This window comes from Lissotriton vulgaris, chromosome 3_1 (assembly GCF_964263255.1).
Source record: "Lissotriton vulgaris chromosome 3_1, aLisVul1.2, whole genome shotgun sequence".
In the NCBI taxonomy this organism is placed as follows: Eukaryota; Metazoa; Chordata; class Amphibia; order Caudata; family Salamandridae; genus Lissotriton; species Lissotriton vulgaris.
Window position 1 is genome coordinate 512,039,269 of NC_141689.1, and position 24,475 is coordinate 512,063,743.

The following is a 24,475-nucleotide window of genomic DNA, read 5'->3' on the forward strand; positions in this document are numbered from 1 at the left end:
TGGGGCACCCTATTCTGAGGCAACTAAAGACAGTGGTTGCACAAGAGGTGATTGTGGCCTTATCTAATGAGTTGATACCGGTAGAAGTATTTCATCTGGTGGAGACTTTAATGGCAGCAGCGATTCCACCTGTAGGCGTAACTTCGTCTCTGCACCAGGTGCAAGGATGCAGCCAGGGTCAGGGCGCGGATCAGTATGTGGATTGGGCAAGAACATGTTAGGGTCAAGCCAACAGGGGATATCCTGTGATTCTTTTGCCCTGGCTTATTGACAGCTAAAATAGGGCTCTTACCTGAAGTTACTGGAGTGCCCGCTGTGCAGGAATCTTCATTAGAGGCTCCATGGGCTATCAAACACCCGACAAATGTAAGTTCTGCTTCTGATATTTCTATCTACTCAAGACAGGTGCCTATGCTGATGGCTGTCCATGCACTACAATAAGGAAGGATATTGAGGATGATGAGGGCTTATTACTGGGCGGAAATTTGGTAGTCTCCATACACTATTCTGAGGCGGATGTACAAGCGACTGCTGAAAGTGATCGTCTATCTGCCCCAACAAATCTGGATTGTACGTGTCAGGCCGGTACTATCTCTACCCAAAGCGTGTACCTCCCAAAAATACAGTAGTCCAAACCAAGCAGGGAAAGCCCATAGATCAAGGCACAGCTCACCCTGTATCCAAACGTACAAAGCAACAACATTTTTGGCAAGCCAAGGGGCCAAGAGTAGTCCACTCAGGAAATGGGTAACCCCAAAGGTTGAAGTTACATCAATTATTTCTCAAACATCTGCCACACTTCCTATAGGTGAAAATCAGAGCCTCGAGATCCAGGCTCTGCATATTTGTTCAACACCGAATGCTGGTACTCCCTCAGATATCAGGCCTGAGACACTATAGGACCATTCCCCCTTACTTACAATCAAGGAGTCTGCAGGAGGAATGGAAAAGGCTGCACAGGAACCATCCTTAAGATCAATTATGGTAGCCTTGCAGGCTCTTTGGGCCGAGGTGCGGGCTTACTATACTCAGGCTAGAGCAGACACGCTGCAGATGCAAAAATCGCTGGAGGAGGTTTCTGGTCGGATTAATAATCTTACAACAGATGTAACTGAACTGCCGCAAAGAGGAGCCTCTAATGAGGAGACAGTGGCGACAACAGTTAATTCTATGGAGAGTCATGAGAATCTGCTTAAATTCCTCCAAACTTAGATTCAGGGCATTGAAAACCGGCATAGGTGGAACAATCTAAGAATAATTGGTATACCGGAATGTAAGGAAGGGCCTGATCCTCGACAATACATGGTACAATTATTTAGAAGGGCTTTTCCATATCCGAGTGACTGAGGCTGGGATTCACAAATACAACGTGCCCACTGTTTCCCCCTCAAGATTGTGATGGATGGACATGTTCAGGTGTTTTTTCTGAGGAAGACACAGTTCAGGCACCCATTCGACTAAAGGGGACAACTAATAAGCACACTTAATTCTCATACTATATATTTCTTCTGGCTCTTGATTCATTCTTTTCTTTTCTATTTGCTCTTGGTGGTTGGTGGTGGTGGGCAGGGGGGGTCGGGTGGTTAGGCATGGGGGCTCTCTTTGGGCCTTTTTCCATCAATGGCCATAGGTTGGGGTGATTCCTGCCTTAGGATATGAGGGAGTGGGAGAGTTTGGTGGGCTGTTGTGGGTGCTGGAGTAAGAGGGATTTCATGGAGTGCCCTTTGATGGCAGTTTGGCTGATCTGCAGGGGGTTGGAGAAGGGGGAAATAGGTCATAGTTTAGTGACTACATACAGCTTGAATGTTAAGTTATTTAATGGATATGCAAGACTCATGGTGGAATATCAAGGTATGGTAGTCCAGTTATTTTTAAGTTGTATAGATGGCATAAATTCAATGTATCTGTTGGAACGTGTCAGGGATTAATGTACGGGTCAAGCGACAATTGGTCCGGGGGGAGAATGGATATTATAAACCAGATTTGGTGTCGCTAATGGAAACGCATTTGGCATATTAAGATAGAGCCCTCCTTAGGCAGCCGAACTATAAAATAGTTGCCTCTACATCCCCGACTACATCAATTCAGGGGGTAACTGTCCTCTTTTCTAATTTTAAAAACGGCAGCTGACCCAATGGGTAGATGGGTATTGGTACAACTTATGTTATATTCCTTTAAATCTGTGCTGTGGGTTGTTTATGGACCAAATATTGATGCCCTGAAATATTTGATAAACTTTCATTTGAGCTATTGGATACGCGGGAGAATTGAATTTAATGGGAGACTTCAAATATGTTATGAATTATCGCATTGATTCCACTAACCTTAGGGTTACCTCTCGTAAACCCAGAACTAGGACATCCCTGAATGACCTGATTAAGCTTAATGGTACCGGTGATGTTTGGCGGACTCTCTATCCATTAGACCCTGGTTATACATATTATTCTCACCCACACAGGCACTATTCAAGGATAGATATGGTCTTTACTAAGCGCACATTGTTAGATAACCTGAAGATGACTGTATGCCCCATGGTAGACTCAGACCACAATCCGATTTTAATTTTTCACCCGATCTGAAGTGGGATAAGCCTTATAGACCTACGTTTACCTTTCTGCTGCATTTATTGGTGAATGCTGAATATATACAGTCTAGTTCAGGTTTACTTAGGGAATTTTTTTCCAGTAACTGAGGATCGGCTTCCCCTACAATAGTATGGGACACTATGAAAGCATATGCACGTGGCATAATGCTACAATACGTGAACATAGAGCTGTTACCGAATAAGCAAATACTCGCCGACAAACTGTTCGCCAACTCGAGATACAGCACGCCCTTAACATTATTCAAGGTGCTATAGATGAACACCAAAAATGTTGCCAATTGTTAGAAATGCTATCTTGTGCAGGACATAGACTGAAAAAACAAGTAGCGACTAGGTTTGTAAAACAGACAACTTCAGTTTGAATATGGGGAAAGGGTCAGCCCAGTTCTAGCATACCAAATTGAAGAAAAACAAACTAAGGGTAACGTTCAGGCCATTAAGGGATTGGATGGCAAGTTTTATACAAAATCAACACTTATTTTGGAACAATTTTCTGGGTTTTATAGTAAGCTGTACAGCCAGTCACAAAATTTTGATCAAGTTAAGTGCTGGGATTATATTCAACAGTGTCATTTACCTTAATAATAATAAAAGGGATCTTATCATGCGCAAACATAGCCCAATGGGCGTCAAGGCGCCTAATTCCAAATCCAACTCATAACATAGACCCTGCAGCTCAACCTGTATAAGCTCTCGAGAAGCACCACGTTTTAAGTGCCTTTTTGAACAGCGCTAAAGAGGGTAAGGTCTTCATCTCCATCGGCAGGATGTTCCAAAGCTGTGGAGCAACGACGGAGAAGGCCCTGGCTCCCCATCTGGTGAGCTTGAAGCGAGGGACAACAAGTTGGAATAGTCACGAAGAGCGCAAACACCTTGTGGGATGGTAATGGGTAAGGAGGGAGCTGATAGCGCCTTTAGATCCATCCTCGAGTGCCCTATAGGTCAGACACAGAATTTTGAAATAAATTCTGTGCTGAATAGGCAGCCAATGATGGTCTCTCCTCGCAGCAGTAGCAGAGGAGGCCCTGGGAAGATCCAGGACAAAACGTGCAGCGGCATTCTGCACGATTTGCAGTCGATGTATGAGACCCTTGTTGGATTCCATGTAGAGAGAGTTGCAATAATCCAACCTGGAACCAACAAGGGCGACTGCGATCTGCTTGCGTGCTTGAAGAGACAGATAGCTGCGAATTCTGTTGAGCGTCCTGATCACGCCCCAGCAGGTCGAAACAGTCCGATTCACCTGTAAGGACATCGAGAGTGAGGTATCGAACACTACACCCAGATTTCTGGCAGACTGAGAGGGAGTGGGGCAGATGCCAAGAGAGGGGGGCCACCACTCATTCGACCAGATGTCTTGGTCCTTCCCAAAGACCAGGACCTCAGTCTTGTCGCCATTTAGCTTCAGGAAGTTGGTAACCATCCAATCTGCAACATGTTGCATACAGGACCTGAAGCTAGAGGCAGATGTTATGACAGAGGACTGAGTGAGTGAAACCATGATCTGGGTGTCGTCGGCGTATGATACCACCTCCATCCCCTGCGATCTTACTAGCCTAGCAAGGGGGGCCACGTAGATGTTGAACAGGGTCGGACTTAATGCCGACCCCTGTGGCACCCCACATTGCAAAGACTTAGCTGGGGAGAGGTGGTTGCCGAGCATCACTCTCTGTTCCCTATCAAGGAGAAAGGAGTTAAGGAGACTCAGGGCCGAGCCAGTGACACCTGCCTCCCTAAGCCGAGATGTTAAGATGGCAGGAGACAGAGTATCAAATGCGGCCGTGAGGTCCAATAGCACAAGAACAGTTGTTTGTCCAGCATCAACCTTGCGTCGGATGTTATCGACTACAGAGGTGAGAGCGGATTCTGTGCTGTGGTGTTTTCGAAAACCATGCTGGGTAATATCAAGATACTCCGAAGCTTCAAGGAAAGAAGATAAATGGCGGTTCAAGTGTGCTTCTAGGATTTTAGCAGGTGCAGGGAGCAAAGAAATGGGTCTAAAATTTTTCAAGAGGCCAGGATCGAGTGAAGGCTTCTTGAGGAGCGGCTTCACAATGGCCTTCTTCCATATTGATGGAAAGGTGCCTTGATCAATTACCTTGTTCATTAACTCAAGTAGGGGAGGAAGAAGGCTGTTCCTACAATCTTTTAGCTTTTTAAGAGGCAGAGGATCTAGTGGAGAGGAGGATTTTGTCTTGTCTAGAAGAAGATTCAATCCCTCCAGAGACATAGAAGGAAAAACAGAAAGGAGGCTAGGAGGGGCAGTAACCAGTGCCTCAGAAGAGCTTATGCCTGGAGGAAGATTTTCAACCAAGGAAGTATGAATATCAAAGATTTTTTTATGAAAAAAGTCTGCAATGTCGTCACAAAGACGTTGAGAGCTGACTACGGGATCAGGAAGTTGGAGGGAGCATAGAGAGTCAGCAATTTTAAAAAGCTCCCTAGAGGAAGTGAGTGAACTAGTAAGGTTGGAGAAGTATTCCTGCTTCTCCATTATCACTTTCTGCTTATACTCCCGTAGAGCAGACTTGTGAGCCTCTCTATCCGTAGGATCCCAGGATTTCCTCCATCTCCTCTCACTGCTTCTGCAGCCCTGTCTTAGCAGTCTAAGATGGTCCGAGAACCATGGCGCTGATGGTTTCCGCCGGGCTACATATCGCAGGGATGCAGGGGCAAGCTTTTCTACTGCATTAGTGATAGAATCCTGCAGAGATTGTGCTGCCTCATCCGCATCTTTTAAGGAGAGAGCCTCTGGAGTAGGAACCAAAGGGGCCAAGACCTCATCAGTAAGATTTCTAAGATTTCTTCTAGAGACGAAAGGGGTAGTCCCTTTCTTAATAGAATGAGAAGTAGAAAAGGCTAAATGCAAAGGAACCGCGAAATGATCTGTCCACACCAACGGTAAAGGTGTGCCGCTGGAGAGTCTTAGATCATTAGAGAAAACCCCGTCAAGAATGTGACCTGCTATGTGAGTAGCATTGGTAACAAGCTGAATGAGATCACAAGCTCCGAGAGATTCAACCAGTGATAAAGTGTCCTTAGAGTGGGCGTCATCGAGATGGAAATTGAGGTCACCTAAGATGGTGAAGGAGGGCTTTCCGAAGTAAGGTTCAAGGATTCTCAACATATCAGAGGCAAAATTAGCTCTGTGACCAGGCGGCCTGTAAATCAATATGCCCGTAAAAGAGACTGAGGGGGCACAAGTAATACAGAAGTATAGAGCTTCGAAGCGATCTTGGGGCGAGGAAAGTAAGTTAACCGTACATAGCAAGGACCTTCCTTGTGGAGGAGCAGGTATATGATTTACAGATAGAAATTTCAAGTCTGGAAATCGAAGTGCAGCAATGGCCCTATCGTCAGGCATAATTGCGGAAGAGGATGCGCTCCCGAGTGAGTTTTATAAGACGTTTGGAGAGATATTGAGGGTGGAATTCTCTCCTATATTCAGGCTGATGGGACTAACCCAGATGGCAGAAACACAACTAATATTGTGGTTTTTAAAAAAAAAAGGATAAACCAGCTGACGACTTGGGTTCTTATAGGTCTATCTCGTTGATTAATGCAGACGCTAAATGGTTTGCCACAATTTTAGCTTCTAGTCTTGCTCCATTGATTTTAGGTCTAGTATCACCACAGCAACATGGATTTGTCCCAGGTAGAGATACTACAGAGCGTACTAACACAGATATTATGGCATTTGATATCGCCGGAAAATGTAATATGAATATGGGCATGATACTTGACGCAGAGAAGGCATTAAACCGGATGGTCTGGGATTGCCTTTGAGTCACATTATTTGCTTCTGGCATTGGCAATGAATTTGTTAAAATGATTCAGGCACTTTACATGACTACACGCCCGAGTTGTGCATGATGGGAGTTACTCTAAGCTATTTCACATTTATTGAGGGATAACACGGGGGTGTCCACTATCGCCTCTCCTCTTTACATCAACCCATATCTACAGTCCCTTCTTAGAAACACAGATATCCAGCCATAAGTCTTTGCCAATCAGCAGCCTAAACTCAACGCTTATGCTGACGATGTGGCAGATTATTCTTCGAACCCTGCATCAGTTGTTACTCTGCTTTTTCATGCATCTAGTACTTTTGGGGCGTTCTCTGGCTATAAGTTAAATTTAGGTAAAAGTCAGGTACTTCTGAATTAGATGACAGACTCTGCAAATTCAGGGGGTTACCACCTCAATGGCTTATTTAGGCATCAGGTTGTGCTCTGTGGTTTCTAATATCATTAAATTACATTTTGAAACCCTACTACCTACATTGATTATTAAAATAAAGTCATGGAATAAGCTATATTTTGATTTAACAGCCGCTGTGCGGCTATCTGGTGCAACATCAAGTAATTTCCTTATCAACTGAGGCACCAGCCAGGGATCTCCCCATTCAGCCCTCCTATTTGCCCTGGCCGAGGAGCTGCTCGCCGCTTGGATACGGTGTGATGCTTTCTATAGTGGGTTTGAGTGGACTGGAGACATTTCACATCGCATAGCCCTCTATGCAGATGACATCCTTTTTTTCTTGACACAGCCTCATCACACCAGGCCCCGGATAAGTCAGGTCATGCGTATCTTCGGCGAGATATCTGGCCTGTATATGAATCCCAATAAATCCCAACTCTCGCCACTTTGTGGCCCGCTGGGAGGTGGAAGTTGGATGGATGGCCTGCAGCATGTGTCTCACGGCTTAACTTACTTGGGCGTCTTTGTAGCAGACCAACAAACACTCATGGTCCACAAACTTGAAAAAGGTGGCCACCAAAGTTAAAGCAGAAATTAAGGACTGGGCTTCGCTACCTCTCTCACTCTATGGACTATCTGCCATCTTCAAGATGATTTCCTTGCCGAAGTGGCTGTACCAGCTCCAGCTCCAGCCCCACCCATTTCCGATTCGGATGACCTGGTTCCGTCAATTGAACACCGCCCTGGGCCAATACATGTAAGGTGGCTCCACAGCTAGGTCCTGAATGAATGGTTGTATGGGCCCAGGGACGAACCTGCCTATAAGTTGGAGCGCTGTAGCATGGGCGAGCCATCCGTATGCCCTCTTCTGTATAGCAGGGCTGCACCCAGGGACCCACCCCTCCGCCACATCAGTGGTTATTCTGTATTGGCAGCAGGCCTCGCGGCAGATGGGTCGGGGGAGGGGCTGGGGGGGGGAATATGACGCCTTACTCAGGAGACTCCACTGTGGCGGAACAGCTTACTTCCTCAGGTCGCAGACCTACAGGGGTTTAACGGCTGGGACAATATTGGTATCTCAACCCTGGGCGATGTCATGCGGGGTCCTATCATGAAGTCCTTTCAAGATCTACAAGAGGCATTCTCTATGCTTTACTACAGACACAGAACGCCGGGCTGCTGCTGCACAGTAAGCCTACTTGAGTAAAGGGCCAGGGTTCTTGCATAAAGTAGCATCTACTATGCACCGACTGGGAACCCACACTCAGCAGTAGCCTCACACCAGATCAATTCCAGTTTTGAAATTATTCAAACAAAGAGGCTGGATTGTGAGAGTCTAAAGCTCCACACTGAAATGCCTTTGATCCAAGCTTGAGGGCAGAAAAACTGTTCAGAAAATACTGAAATGATGGTCTTTGATTGAACACCATTATAAACCTCAGTACAAGGTTTCTGAATTTGGGCTAACTCTAACCCACCCACTTAGAAATTACCAACAACATTAAATACTGGTAAATCTGCTGATAGGGTGAATTAACATGAATTACAGGTGGAACCTTGAGAATTAGTAATTACAAGAGAAATCAGTAACTCCTCATCCCATTTCCCCAGTAATTCTGCATTTCGCTCCTGGCTTTCACCAGGAAATTAATCTTCGGATGAAAGAAAACAGATTTGCTGTGCTCAAAAGTATCTCAAAATTCTGATACGGTTTGTGACTGCCATTGCTGATTCTATTGGTATTTAGCATCCACTCAGTATAGAGGTAGGAGAGCCACTGAATGCTCAGATCAAGCTCGAACCAGATGCTTTGTTCTTGCTCAGCTCGAGGGTGTGTCATAATGGCCAGAGCTGCCTACTTTGGCATTGGGGATCCAGGTTCGCGTCTCGGCCGCCGGCTCAACTGCCTGTGATTCTGGGCAAATCACTTAGTCTCCCCGCATCTAGGAAATGTGCCTGGAATCCCTCATGGGTGATTAGTTGCACTATACAAATCCGATTATTCTTATTATTGCTATGACATTACCACACAGGCTAATATGCAACGCAAGCATATTTACCATGCAGGATTTTACAACAAATATGCCTTTCTCACACATGCCTTCATAAAGAAAATATAAGTATTTTGTAGAGAAGTGTGAGGAAAAAAATCTACATACACAGACATTTATGAAGATATACATACATATATATATATTTTTTTCAGGATTTAAGGTGATTATGGGTTTTTGTGTGTCATGGGAAATTTTATGGTTTAGAGTGGGTATGGGTTTTGGGCTGGCAAAGGTAATTTTACGGTTTGGGTAGGTATGGATTTTTGGGTGGCAACTGTATTTTAAGGGATTAGGGTGATTATGGCTTTTTGGGTGTCAAGGGTATTTTTAGGGTTTAGGGTAGGTACGAGTTTTTGGGTGGCTAGTGTCTTTTTTACAGTTTAGGGTGGGTAGGGTTTTTTTGGGTGGCAAGGGTAATTTTAGGATGAGTGTCCGTTATTGGGTTGCAAGGGTAAGATTAGGCTTTAGGGCGTGTGTGTGTTTTTGAGTGGCAACGGTAATATTAGGGTTTAGGGTGGGTATGCATTTTTGGGGGGCAAAGGTAATTTAAGGTTTGGGGGTGTTGTTTTCTGGGTGGTAAGTGCAATTTTAGGGCTTGGGGCGAGTATGTATTTTTGGGTGGCAAAGGTAATTTTAGGTATAAGGGTGGGTGTGGATTTTTAGGTGACAAGGGCATTTTTATGGGTGAGAGTGGATATGAGTTTCTGGGTTGCAAAGGTCATTTAAGGGTTTAGGGTGGCTATGGGTTTTTGGGTGGCAAGGGTAGGTATGATTTTTTGGGTAGCAAGGTTAATTTTAGGGTTTTGGATGGTTAGGGGTTTCTAGGTGGCAAGGATCATTTTAGGGTTAAGGGTGGAAATGCATTTTTGGGTTGCGAGGGTAATATTAGGGTTAGGGTGGGAGTGGGTTTTTGGGTGGCAAGGGTAATTTTAGGATGACAAGGGAGTATGCATGTGTGTATATATACAAACACACATAGGGGTTATACTTACCTGTTACATTTTTACCACACATATGCCCTTACCATACATGCATTTACAATAAAAAATTTCGTTGTAGAGGCATATGTGGTAAAGGCATATTCGTTGTAAAGACTTGTGTAGTAAAGATGCTTAGATTGTAAAGACAACGTGAAAAAGGCATGTGTGGTAATGGCATGCATGTGTGGTAATGGCATGCATGAATGTTCCGTCTAACCATCTCATAGTCGGCAATATGCCTAAAATAATCTTTTAGTAATTTGTGTGCCAAAAGTTAATTTGCACACATTCATCCAAGTTTCTAATTTTTGGCTATGGTCTGGCTTGACAGCGCAGCTCCAGGTAATGGAGACAAATGGTGCATTGCATTATTCCTTGACCTATCTTCAGCTTTCAGTCCCATTTATCACAACTTTCTCCTTTGTGCACTAGGAGGGCCAGAGAAGGCATAGCGCGGAAAAGGATCAGAACCTACCAGACTAACAGCACACTATGCATGAGAGCAGGCGATTCTATATTCGGCCCCTCATACGTTCCATTTGGAGTGTCACAAGGATCTGTCCTAGCCCCCCTATTAGTCAACTTGTATGCCGACTTCCGGTGACATATTCTACATTGCGTTTATAGACTTACGCTAGTGCATGAATGATCTGCAGTTGTACTTCAACACTGATGGCACAGATTACACTAGTTCACTTGCCAAAAGTGCTTCCGTCATCGAGATCGTAACCTTTATTCAGCTGCCTAAGCTTGAACTTTCAGGGACAGACACATGGAATCGGAATGATATTAAAGTATCTTAGATAACAAGGTAATTCATGTTATTTTTCTCTGACAGCAGAATCAGATTGGAGGTGGGCAGTCACTAACCTACATGGATTTTTAGGACTTGCTTGACAGTGCAACTATCGCCTGACCTTTTAACCTACACCAATATTATTTCACACTTCTTTGTTTCGACACGAATGCTTATCTATTCCTATGGTCTTTACTTGTAATCATACAACATTCCTTTAAAGCCAGACCTATTGCCAAGGCCAATGCTTGCTTTGATCTTAGAATGTCTGGCTAGCGCAGAGGCGGAGCTCTTAGTCACGCGCCACAAGATGACTTGCCGTGGGAGGTTGTCTTCGTCCAGGTTGTTGAGGCCCATGGAGGAGCTGCATAGATGAGTCTGCACCAGATCAAGGTCATCGCCTGCCAAGGCCTCATTAAGCAGGGCAACCGTAGACAGCATTTCCACAGCGATAAATAATTCTTCCTGAGCCAGGAAATTCTGCAGAAACAGGGAGTGTGTTATGCATAATTCATATGACAAACAAAACAATTTGATTAGCACTGCAAAACAATGCTTTATTACTTCTTGGGTAAAACGTCCTCCAGTGACTCAGTTGTTCCATGGAAAACAGTAAAAGAGCACTTAAGTTAGCTAAAGGTATTTTCACCCTTTTATATTATGTTTATTTGGAATAAAGTGTATATGCTACAGGTATCAATTCGAAATCCAACTTAAATACAACAATCCAGGAAGAGTAGGGGAACTTCAGCCAGATGAAAGGTTTAGCAGGTACTTAACAAAACAAACATTGGCCTAGCCAGCAGGTTTGGCCATGGCCTGCCATTTTTTAAGAAAATAAGCATCAGAAATTAAAACTGTTAAGTAATAAGAAGTGAAATGTAGTGGCATGCATATGCGTGCAAAACGTAAAAATGGTTCCATTAAAAAACAAACAAAAAAACAGAATAAAGCAGAGGTCAGACTACTAGACCTGCCACCGGAATGAACTACTATTTAGATGGTCATGTAAATGTTCAAGAGCCAAAATTGTCGTCATTCACGGTGAAGGCGGCCAACAGCTAAAGTGGTCTGACCCACAGCCCTATGCTGTATGCTGTATGCTGTATGCTGTGGTGGGCAGAAGCAAGATGTGACCAATGACGAGGACAGACCAAAAGCCCCTCTCTCAACAAATATGCATTTTTATCAATTATTTTTTGGGGAAAATTGAGGCTGGTGAGACAACTAAATCTACCTCCAATCCAGATCTAAAAGTAAGCACTCTTAAAAAGAGGATACCCTTAATGATAATAATGTGTGCTCTTTTAACACTTTATAACACTAATGCAGTTTCTAATTGTTATAAAAGCTTGTGTTACTATTACCTAATTTAATATTATACCCGTTTTCCAGACCCTGGAAAGATGAGGACGGCCATGACAAGATTTGAACTTGAGACCTGCAGATCACATCACGTCAGCTTTGAGCTTTCATCTCATTCAGCCATCCGGCTAATTTACACTGTTTTGTAAGCTATGAGGATGCTATAGGCCGCTTCCTTCAGGCGCATGTCAATCAAAACCCCACGCAACCGCAATTAGGAGCAGACAATTATTGGTCAGAGATGTAATATTTGAAGTCACGTAAGATCAGGAATAACTGATTGAAGCCAGGAAACATTTGAACTGAGTGGGAATTCTTAAAGGTTAGATTGATGGTCATTATTCTAAGAGGTACACACCAGAAGCATGCCTTCCCTGTGTTTTCGGTAAAAGTGTCAGAAAAGTCAAGGACTGAAAAAAAAAAATGAACCACAAATGCTGAAAACTGATAAATGTTAGTTAATAAACAATCGTTTTTCTGTGAAATGTTTACATTTTTGAGTCCTCTGCAGTCAAAATATAATAAAATGAAGCATGTATGTTATCTGGCACATTTGTTCAGACAGCCAAAAAGAGAACAGTACTATCTGAAAGCTCGTATACGTGTTTTAAATATCCCCATCAAGCTTGTACCTAACTTTCAATCTTGAACAATGAAAATTCCCGCCATTTTGTCCTATTTCACTCTCTATGCCCGAACGTACAGACAGTCACTGCATAGGGGGAAGGGGAGGGCTCTGATGAGATTCCTTCCTGGGGCACGATAAGGTACTCCAGAAAGAAATAGGAATTGGAGTAGATGACTAATGGGAGAACAATGCCCCAGGTTGGACTGTTCATAGCACTGCCGTTATTACAGTAAGATGCCCGTATTTAAAATGAGTGTAGAAATGGTTAAGGTAAGAGATAGGGAAGGATGACTTTGATCTGATGGGACATTGGTGGCATATTATATCTTTACAATACTGCCAAAAAAAGCATTTGGGGCCCAAAATAATACTTTAAAAAATCCTGCATGAACCTTAAAGTAAACCTGTTTGTTACTACAGGTGGGTAACACATTTATGGAATGACATTTTGATGACTACAAATAAGCCCTCGTTTATAACCAATATATTATTACAAATAACATTTAGTCTAGCAGGGGAAAAAAACCATATAGCTTCAAGGAAGAGAAAGATTTGTAAATGGACTGTCTCGTCTGGAAAAGTCTAGGAATTTAGGACTATCAAAATGTTCAGGTATTCTATTGATATAAAAAGAGGTACATTGTAGAAGAAGAAACGTAACCGGGGATAGCAAAATGCAAAGTAAAAACTACTAAGCTGATACACAAACTCCAAAAGTTAATTATGCTGCCAATACCGGATGCGGAACTGTTTCCAGACAATGAATACTTAACATAGCACCACCCTCACAAGCATGCTGCATGTGATTACAATCTTTTTGTAGGCAAAAACGGAATTACATTTGTGCTCAGTTCCAGCCAGAGCAGATAGGAATAGAGCTACCTTGTTTCTTGTTCATCATAAAACAGTTTGCTTTTCCAATTACTCTTGGAAGCTCACTCCTTAGCAGCGTAAGTTGGAAAGCCAATGATACTGTCTCAGAGACTGATTAATTCAGGCTGGTGACACGTTTCCTGCTGAACTCAATAGCTCCCAAACAAATCTAATGCATATAACGAGCAGTTATCCAATGACAGACTAGTCTACAACCAGGCATTTCTTGCCAGGCTTTGGAATCAGAAGGCATGAACCATCACCAGTTGAATCTGAGAAGCCACTGCTGGCAACCAAACCGTTTCACCCTCTACATAGGGCACAACGCAGACTTCTGTATATCCGTGAAATGCTGGCTCTACTTGGTAAGCACAGTTAGCTTTGGGAATCCAGCTCTGCGGGCCCCGATAGTAGTGGGTTGAGATACAAAAGAGCAATACAGAGTTTTTCCATCAGAGAGGGAAAATCTGGTAATATTGAGAAGGCACTCGTCTGCCCGGAAGGACATCGCCTGTGGCATGCTAATGAAATCAGTATTGTGACCTTCCTTTTCAATATTTTTCTGTACCCATGGTTTATTTATCAAAAATGAAAAGTACGTATTTGGCAGGAGAGGTGGTGCATTTAAAGAAACTAGCAAGTAGTTGGGCTCAAAATGGCTGTATTTCTGAAAAATATATAAAACTTAACATTTGAGTGATAGTAGTACATGAGGCATTTTGCTGATGTTGGCAGTCTGACACCAGAGGGAACTTACTGCTAACACACATTTCTACTTTATTGACAGACATTTCTTAACTATATTGATTACAAAAATGATATTACCATAACTACTGCTACCTAAAATAAGAAATTGTAAGATGTATGTAACTAGTTTGCTTTCTGATCATTTAAAATATCTGTACATTGAGTGATAGACTAATATTGCAGATTTAGTCACCAGCGCTAAGCTTATTGTTTAAGGCATATGATTGTGAGATTGAATTTTTCCACCCTACTCCTTTCAAATAAATGTTCATTCTTAAATACATGATTGATGGTCTATTATGTATATATGTATTAGGTATTTATAAAGCGCACCTTCATCCAGGGCTTAATTTGAGCCGGGGCTTGCCGGTGCTTAGCACCGGCACCTAATTATGAGGGCCGGGTCTATGTCACGGCGGCCGCGGCATTAAGTGCACCTGTGTGTAGAAATCAAAGTCCCACTGTCTCCTGCCTTAAGTCGTCCTGCGTGCACTGCTGTGTGGTGCCATAAGGGTTGTTTCATTCCGCGCTCGTTGTTTAGCTTAGCACAGCAGTATTTCCTGGGGTTGGGTGGGGGGTGGACGTGACGTCACTCAGTTGACTCCAGTCCCACTTTCGATTTTCATTTTCCATCCTGAGCTGAGCAGCATCATCACGAGTGAGCAGTAGAGTATTAGTCCTACCTTGTTGTCTTCTTTCTTCAAGACTTCGCCCGAGTCGCCACGCCAGGGCCCCAGTGTGGGCGGGAGTCTGTTGTTCTTGTTGGAGGCCAGGGCAGGGCTTTGCTGCGGGGGTTGGAGCTGTGCGCGGCAGAGGCAGCCACGCATGCGCAGATGACAGATATCGCATATGCGCATTTTCGCTGCCCGCCCCAGCATACCCGCATCTCCTCACCAGCAGCGTGAGGGCACTGGGGCAGCCATCCCAGCAGTGAGTCCAGTGCCAGGGACACGCACGCCGCCCGCCTTTCAACTCAACAGTAGGCAGCAGGTCAGCAGGAGTTGGGACTGGGAGCTCAGCAGGTGAGGCGAGGGCGAGGGCGAGGCGAGGCGAGTGAGGCAGTGGCACGCATAAAAGTGAGGCTCAGAAAACAACTTACGGGATACAGGCCTTTTGTAACTTTGCCGAGTCCTGCAGCCCGCTGCCTTTCTGCGCATGTGAAGCTCTGCCCTCTGCAAGGTAATTCTTTCTACTTCGGCTCTCTTAAGCTTTTATCAATGGTCGTCCAATGTCTTTAAGTGTGTTGAGAAGGGAGGTTCCACTGACAGGTCCATTTGTCGACTCTTTGTCCAACCCGTTTTACAGTCGAGGCAGCTCCCTGAGGAAGTTTTTTTGTCAGTGAAGCTCTGCGCACTTTCATTTCTTACAAGTTTGTTTCACTTTTATTTCTCCCCGCAGCAGTCACTTTCTTACCAACACCTCAGTGCCCTGTGGTTTTCTGGGTTACGTGACAATATGAGCTACTATTGTTTAAAGAACATATAGTTTCTGTTTTGAAAACATTGTATTTTATTTTAAAAAAGAAATACATATTGAGACGATCATCTACCATAAAGATGAATACTGTAAACCGGGATCCATCAAACCAAATACTTAAACTCATCGAAAGGGCACGGGACACGAAGTTATGAGCAAAGGTGAAATGCATAAATAAAGCGTGGGAACTGTGAGTGCTTTGATCAAGTGGGGGTGCTGGGTGAGAGAGCGTGGGGGCGGGTCAAAGGCGTGATTATAAAAACAAATGCATGTTAAGTTAATCAGTGTGAAATCCACTTTTGTGCATTATGAAGCCTGTGTAAGTTGATGCACTGCAGAGGTCTGTGTGTGCAACCACAGAGCTACAGAAATGAAACCTGTGTGGTTCAGTGGATAGTAGTGCCCCGGTGAAAAACAACAAAGCCTCGTTAATCCGCAAATGGTCTTTTAAAGACCTGTAAAGTGCCCGGGAAGCTGTCTCAGTAGCCCGGGCTGACACTCACCAGGGCCCTTTCCCAATGGGCGTTGCTCTGCTGTTCACACCCGCCCCCTGCATTCTCCCCTGAAGACTTCTTTCCATTCCCATGTCCAGGGGGAGGCTCAGTGACAGTGAGAGGACCTGTACCTTCCGACACGTCCCCGAGCTTCACACCCCTCCCGGTCTATTTCGCAGGCACAGAGCCGACAAGGCTGCACTCAGGTCCCTGGGTTGTCTGTCCCAGACCTCGAATTGCCAGCAGCTGTCCTGGAAGCCTCCCAGCCGTTTGCCTTCTGCTAAAAAATATAATAACTGGAGAAGCAGAGACTCAAGGTTGAGTCTGAGGGTGTGTGTCTGTATAGGTGTGCCAACTGATGCATACACGACGCTCTCCTGTCATCCTGCTACTGCCTCCTGCAACCCCCACAGGGTTATGAAAGGTTTTTTTATTTTAATGCATGCAGCATGCTTTTCAAAAGAATCGGCATTCTGTGGTCTGGTAACCTTGGATTTGTCTCTCAGAAGCTAAGAAAGAGCTCAGTGCGAGGGCAATTTCCACCGGTTCGAAGAAGAGTTTGGGGGTAATTTAAAACAGGTTTTTGACGGCAATAAGCTGTCATCTATGTTGTATGGGAGGTGATTATCTCCCCGGCCTCAGCCTGTGAAGATAATGCAGAATGGTGCTAGGCAGCTTGTCTGTGCGCATGTCAGCTGAGACAGTGTGACACTTAGATAACTGAGATGGCTTTGTGGGTAACTTGTTCATTTTGGTGCCTCACACATCCTTTCTGTTGGACAAGGTCTCATGTGGACAGAGACCATTTCTAGTGCTTTGCAGTACATTTAAGAAGATGTTCTTGGAGTTTCTAGTTGCTCAAATGGGTGTTATTTCTGATATTTATAGGTTTCCCTCATCTTCATTACTTGATTTTCCTTGTGAGAAAGTGTCACTCTTAGTCGTTGAAATGTCACTCATAATTACACGGACATTTTGAAAATGTCACACGTAGCAATCTGAAACCTTGGCAGCTATGAGGCAGTCAGGGCCTGGCCGGGGCCCTGGCTGGTAGGCCGCAGCCATTACTACTGGATTAGATAGATTACTGTGGTGCAGGTAGGCCGGCTGGACAGATCAGGAGATTCGGTTGTTTTCGTTTTTTCAGGGCAGGGGAGATTCGGTTTCGTTTTTTCAGGGCAGGGCAGTGAGGGCACGCAGGACCGCGGCACGCAGCATTCGAAATGATTTCAGTCTCTTGTTTGATTGTGCAAATCCCAATTGCAGTCCCTGATGCGTGACCTTTTTCTTCCTTTGTCTTCCAAAGTACCGCTCTTTGGACATGCTATTTGCCATACTACCTCTTTTGGGAAGGCCCATGACAATTATTGCTGTGGAAACCATTTAGATTTCAGTCTAAACTACTCTTTTCGATTAAGTGAGTTTTCTGTATTGGACAGATATAATTTTTGGAATCTTGTAATGTTGAAAGCATGGCTAGGCTCTTTGCATTATCTTAAGGGTATTCATATTCCTATTGGATGTGCCTTGGCTTGTGTATGCCCTCTTTTGTGCGTACTCCTCTCCCCTTGTGCTATTCAGAGCTTAATTTGTGTAGGTATTTTCCAGCACATTTTTTCGACGTTCACAAGATGGTTTCCTTCAAGCCTGTATGAATGCTTCCAGCAATTTAGTAAGATCATGCATTGTTTGTGCTGGGATAGTTAGGGGTAACATTGAAAAACAGACAATATAAAGGCGAGGCAAAACGTTCATTTTCTATACCTGCATCCTACCACACATGGAGCGATTAAGTTAGGACCATCTTGCAAAGTCAATCTTAAGTTTGGCCAGAAGTGGGTCACCATTAATTTTCACCAGTTTTGCGAGTCCAGTGTTTATGTATATTCTAGATATTTGAGGCGGGATACTTGCCACTTAAAAGGATGATCGGCAGTTGCAGCTATATGTGTGTGGTATGTGAGGAGTGCCTTGCATTTGCCCCAGTTAATTTTGTACCAAGAGAACTGGGAGAAACGAGACTTCATCTATCAAATGAGGTTCGACATAAGAGAGTGTTACTAAAATGTCAGAATAAAAGAAAGAATTGTGTTCTCTTGCACGTGTCTAAATTCCTTGAATTTTGGTATTTTGTATGATGGCTTGTGCCAATGGTTAGGGAGCTAGAACAAGTAACAGTAGGAAAAGGGGGCAACCCTGTCTTGTTTCCCGTGTTAAGTTAAATTCTGCACGATGACCCAAATGCAATGCGCCCCCCTTTGTGCACATGACATGGATATGTAATATAATAGCTTCCAATTGGCAAGACTTATTTTGGGAAGGGAAACAGATGACCGGATTGCAATTGAACCTCTCCCATTGCTAACCCTGCTGGGCTATGTACATGAACTCCCTAAGAGCAGTCACAGATTTGTAGCAATGGCAATGCTCCTGGCAAAATACAAAATACTTATGCTTTGGGGCGACAGACAGAAACCCACAGTTAAAAGCTGGATCGAGAGTATGACATAATGTGATACCAGAAGTCAGCTGTACACAGAGCTCCAGCCCGACATCTCGCCCAAAGTACATATTGCAACCACTGAGGGCAACAGGGGAACGTGACACACAATCCAGTCAGGGGGTGTGACCGGCAGAGCATGATACATGACTGCTCTTTCTCTGAGTATATATGATACACGCTCATAAAATCTGTTGGGTTGGGGGCCCGGGCCTGGGGCTGTGCGCGGCAAGCAGCCTGCGCACATTATTTCAGTTGAGTCATGCTTCTCAATTGCATTTGCAGCCATTTTTTGATATTTGTAATTCACACTACTGTTTAGCCATCTCTAGACGCAGTACCAGGTGCTGCTATAACTAAGTTTAATGGGACTCAATGTATTGATCATGCACCTCAGCACCAGTTTAGCACACATATATATCAATAAGCTACAGATAGGTGATCAGTCAACCTTTGCAAAGGGCCTTCCAATATGCTGCAACGTGTGACTGTGTTTTTCTCTTTACTAACTTTTTAACCGTTTGAGCTAGAAACAATATTTTTTCTTTAAATCTGCAGCTTATGCGACAGAAGATGGATGTGTCAATCCTACAATTATGCAACAATCGCATAATTCCAGTTGCCCTGGTCATAACTGGTTAATAAATAAAAGGGCAGGAGTAGATTGGCTTAAGAGGGGATTGTCTCAGCGACAAACGCCTTACTGGTAAATGGCAGCATGTTGGGTACCAAGGTGTCCATGGTGAGTTTTTTGGTGGTTAGGTCTTTAGCAGGAGGTAGGTGGTATGGGTAGGAGAGGGAACTAGGCTGTGGTGGAAGTGTTGTTGGCACTGAAGGATGCTAAGAGGGAGGACCTCTTGGAACTGGGGTCTAGGCCATGCCTCGGTACCTGGGATTGTTCAGCCCCTGCAGAGGGTGGTATGGCTGCAGTTGGGCTGGCTCTCATTCACAAACTAAAGCTGAAAGGTGGAGAGAGCATTGGGGGTTGTTACAGGTGGGAGCAAAGAGGATTAGGTGAGCAGGGGGCCAGCAAGAGCTGAGCGGCCCCAGAGGCATGGTAGAGTCCGGTGCGGGAAATATAAGCATGTAGATGGTCACATGTGTCCGCTGACAGTAGTGTGGTCAGTGGAGGGTCATAGGATGCCAAGCGCCTCAGTCTCCCCACTTGCTTGACAAAGCAGGTGGTGGTAAAAACGGGCCGTGTGCAGATCACCCCGGGTAGTGGCAGATATATATTACCTCCGACTTTTAGCAGTACCAGTTGAAAAGGTGGGTGGAGCTAATATAGTAAGTGGGTGGAGCCAGCAGATGAAGTGGGTGGAGCCAGAGAAAAGTAGGTGTGGCCTCCGACAAACATTTGAGCACCTGCACTTCATATTTTACAAATTAAGCACTGTCATCCCCAAAGGAATATTACGGCTAGTAGACCCGACACCATTGGTGTGGATTTCCCCTGCATTTTTAGCCTTGCCTTTTTACTGTGTGTTGGACTTCGTTTTGCTGGTCTAGATGCTTTGGGCACTTTGCCACTGCTGTTCGGTGCTAAAGTGCAAGTGCGCCCTTTGTAAATTGTTATGGTTGGGTGTTTCCATAGTTGGCTTATTTAATTTACTGGTAAGTCCTTAGTACAGTGCACTGTATGTCCAGGGCCTGTAAATCAAATGCTGCCAGTGGGCCTACAGAACTGATTGTGTCAACCGCACAAGCAGGTTGTAAATGTAACTCAAACCTGCCACTGCAGTGTCTGTGCACAGTTTGGTACTGCCATGTCGACGTTGCAAGTGCACCCACTTGCCAGGCCCTAACCTTTCCTTTTCTTAGATGTTAGGCACTCCTAAGGTAGGCCCACGGTACTCCTGTGGGCAGGGTGCAGTGTATGTGAAAGGTGGGACATGCTCTGATGTGTTAAGACAGAACTGGTTTGGCTAGGGCAAAGAGCTTCTCTGCCACAGAGAACAAAGCAATTTACTGTATAAAAAGAGGGGCCCAGACCCCAGACTTTTAGATCACTTCTGGAGATCAAGAGGAACCTTTGCCAAGGAGAAGAGCTGGAGAAACTGAGGAGGTATACTGCTCCTGTGTTGTTTTTGAGCTCTGGGGTTGAGCTTCAGTGGCTACTTTCTGCCAAGGAAAGGAGAATGACTTTTCGGTTTGCTGTGTGCCCTGCTAGTATAAGATCTCTAAGGGCTTGAAATAGAGCTTGCCTCCTGTGCTGAAGTCTCAGGGACATAAAGACTTCAACCCCGGTCCCCCTTGAACTCCTTTGCTGGGAGTTCTGACCTACTGAGAGGTGCCTGCCAGTGTTCTGGGCTTCTGGAGGTTTTTTTGGACTGGAAACTGCAAGAACTGTGAACATCAACCCATCGCCTGTTTCCAACAGATCGCAGCAGTGCCAGAGAATATTTCCGACGCATCGCCACCACCGAAGAATCGACGCAGCACCTGCTCGCAGCTGAAGTGTCTATTGTGCAACAAATTCTGTGCACCGATCTCTGACGTTAGAGATCACCGCACCCATTTTGAAGCAGGCCTGGTTGGAGAAGAACAACGCTTTGCACAGGATCATCACACAAGACCTCGAACCGACAAGTCTGTTGCATCGTTGGAGGGCGCCATAAGAAACCGACACATCATCTCCCCACGCAGTAAGAAAGTGACATCACCTCCTCTCAGGTAAGGAACCAACGCATAACCCCCCCCCCCCCCCCCCACCCCCTTTACAGCAGTAAGGAATTGACCCATCAACTCCCCCGGAGCAAGGAACCGAAGCATCAACTTCCCTGAGTGTAAGACACTGAAGCACCATCTCCTCAACACACCTTTTTGCTTGCATTTTTGGATACATTCAAGGAACTTTGTGTTGAAAGTTTCGCATCTCACATTTTCTTGCAACTGAACTGTTTCTACCTTTTAAAAAACATTTTTAGTACAGTATTGTGGAGTTTTGTGGTATGGTCTTGTTTTGGTTTAGATAAAGATTACTTATTTTTCTAAACTGGTGTGGCGTCCATTTGTAGTGTTTTCACTGTATTACTGTATGCTTTCACAAATGTTTTACATGCTGCCTCTGAGATAAGCCTGTCTGCTCGTGCCAAGCTACCAAGCGGGTGAGCAGGGTTTTTTTTTTTATAAGTGTATCCCCCTTACCCAACTAAAAGCAAGGGTCCCTATGTGGACAAAGGTACCTACTTCTGCCAACTAGAGACCCCCATTTCTAAAACTGGTATTAGACCATACTTTGCTGGTAAAGTGAACATAGCCAGATCTTCAGTTTTCTCCGAAACACTAATAAATCTGGCACTGTGCATACATTCTGATTGTTCCATTGGGTTGCTGCCAAGAATGTTTTTCTTAATTCTTTAGCAAAGTATTAAAGCTTAAGTGACTGATCGAAGGATTAGAGTAGGCTTATAAAAAGTGACTATTCTGTAAAATTTCTGGACACTTATTATGGAGTGCTCTGTGCATATCGCGCATTTGCTTAAAGATTGCCTTTTTTTCCAAACTGGGAGCCAGTGCAGCTGACAGACAAGCTGAGGCTGAGCTCCTGTTCAATTTGTTGCAGATACATTTTTCTGCCGTGTTCTGAATATTCTGGAGCCATGTGAACAAATACTCTGCCATGCCCACATACAGCGCCTTTCCATAGTTCAGCCTACTCATAATCAATGCTTGAACAATATTCCTTCTTTGTGCCACTGAAATCCAGCGAAATAGTTTATGAAGGGTAAGTTAAAGACCAAAACTGATCCGGCATACTCAAGTTAGATGTTCTTGTAGGGAGAGAACGTCATTAATTAAAAAGTGCAAATTCTTTACTGCCTTTTCTGGTTGCGGTGCTGAACCTAACAAAGCTGGCCACCAAGAGTCATTACCCCCATTTCCCTTATGTCCTCGTCCCATTCATTACAAAGTGGCATATGAATGGGACAAGGACAACGGGACCCGGAGTAATGAATATTACCGGTAACTAATAGAGCATTCCACCAGGTCCCTTATGTCCTCGTCCCATTCATACGCCACTTTGTAATGAATGGGACGAGGACAACGAGACCCGGAGTAATGAAGATTACTGGTAAGTAATAGAGCATTCCAGACTATGCCAGGTCCCTCAAAAAGCAGTATTTCTGTTTTATCCGCATTAAGTTTTAGACAATGAGTCTGTAGCCAGCCAGTCACTCCTGAGAGGCATTCAACAAGATTTCTGTGAGTCTCTGCCTGATTATCATCAATGGAGATGATCAGCTGGGTAGCATAAGTGTACAACATTTCAAAACCTTATGCCCTCACAATGCTTGCCAAAGGTGCCAAACAGATATTAAATAAAGTGATGCCCAATGAAGATCCCTGAGGCACCCAGCAATGCAGGTTTCGAGGACTAGATCGAAAAGGGGATAACTGCACTACAAATAATCTATTACTTAGGAATGAACTAAGCCGCTGCAAAGTGGAAGAGCGCAACTCCATTTCATGCATCCTTTGCAGCAAATAATAGTGGAAACCTATATTGAATGCTTTAGTGCAGCAGCTTTGCCTTGCTACAAGGTCCCTGTCCATCACCGCCAAAAAGGTGGACTCTTTACTATTTCTTGCCCTGAATCCCATTTGAGAAGCATCTACCAGATTATTGCTCTCCAAATATTGGGTCAGTTGACGATTGACTAATTTTTCCAACACTTTAGCCAGTTAAGGCAGCATTGAAATGAGCCAATAATTAGATAAAATAGAGGCGTCCTCCTGGGCTTTCTTTGCCAGTGGTTCCACTAAAACCTGTTTCCGTGTTACTAGAAACTCTTCCTCATGTACAGATTTATTCAACAGTGCGGATACATATGGCACCAGTAAGGGGGTTAAGTGGGAATAAATAAAGTGAAGACAGCGATCCAATGTGGACCCTGGCCTCACCTTACCCATCATCTCTTCCACCATTGCTACAGACAGTTCAACAAACAGACCCCAGTTGAAGTACCTTATGGGTGTGGTCTGATATTCTCAAATTGTTCCCCCTCTATGGGAAGTCGATCATCAAATATCGAAAAGATGTTCAGATCTTGTCAAAAAATTCTACGAGCTCCCCAATAAAGGAAACTGAGGCTTTAGCTGTCTGCTCAATGGCCATTGGCTGCACTAATTCCTTAACTATCTTAAACAGTTCTCTATATGAACTACTGCTTTCCTCAAGTCTTTTCACAAAATATTGTCTTAGGTAGTCTTAATTGTTTATACAATCTTTCAAAGCATTTTTATAGAACACTTGATCCTCTGTTCCTTTGGTACGTTGCCACTTTGATTTAGGGGCTTTTCAATTTCGTTTTAGTCTTCAACTCACTTGTATACCACTTTTCTGATCATTTATTTACCAAATTGTTCTTCTTAATTGGAACCCAAACATCGAGAGATAAGGATACCGCCTTTGCAAGCTCTGTGGCTGCTGTTTCTGCAAAGCATTCCTCTGTAATCACTGGGGGGTTGAAGATTTCAGAAAAAAGAATCAGGTTAACTGATCTTCATAGTTTCTTATCATAATATAAGGGGCTGACTAATAGTTCTTTTACCCAATAAGGAAAATGAAAAATTCACAATAAAGTGGTCTGACCACGCGGTAAGCTCTACTGAGCGGATCATTACTGAATTCACGTTAGAAAAAGAAGTAGGTCTAGTGTATGCCCTGCCTCGTGGGTTCGAACCACTAACTGCAGAACCTTCATCTCACTTCTCAACGATCGGCTCAAAATATCCAGTTGGGTCCTCAAAATG

General features: G+C 44.2%; 1 protein-coding gene across 2 annotated transcripts in view; it reads right to left on the reverse strand.

The window, feature by feature from the left end:
* The window catches only part of IQGAP2 (IQ motif containing GTPase activating protein 2), a 1,114,959-nt gene that overhangs the window by 373,855 nt on the left and 716,629 nt on the right, over positions 1 to 24,475 (reverse strand). For both annotated transcript variants that reach the window (XM_086960756.1, XM_086960757.1), the window contains one exon: positions 10,955 to 11,115. In XM_086960756.1, the coding sequence (XP_086816882.1) occupies positions 10,955 to 11,115 (161 nt within the window). The remainder of the gene's footprint in view (positions 1 to 10,954; positions 11,116 to 24,475) is intronic.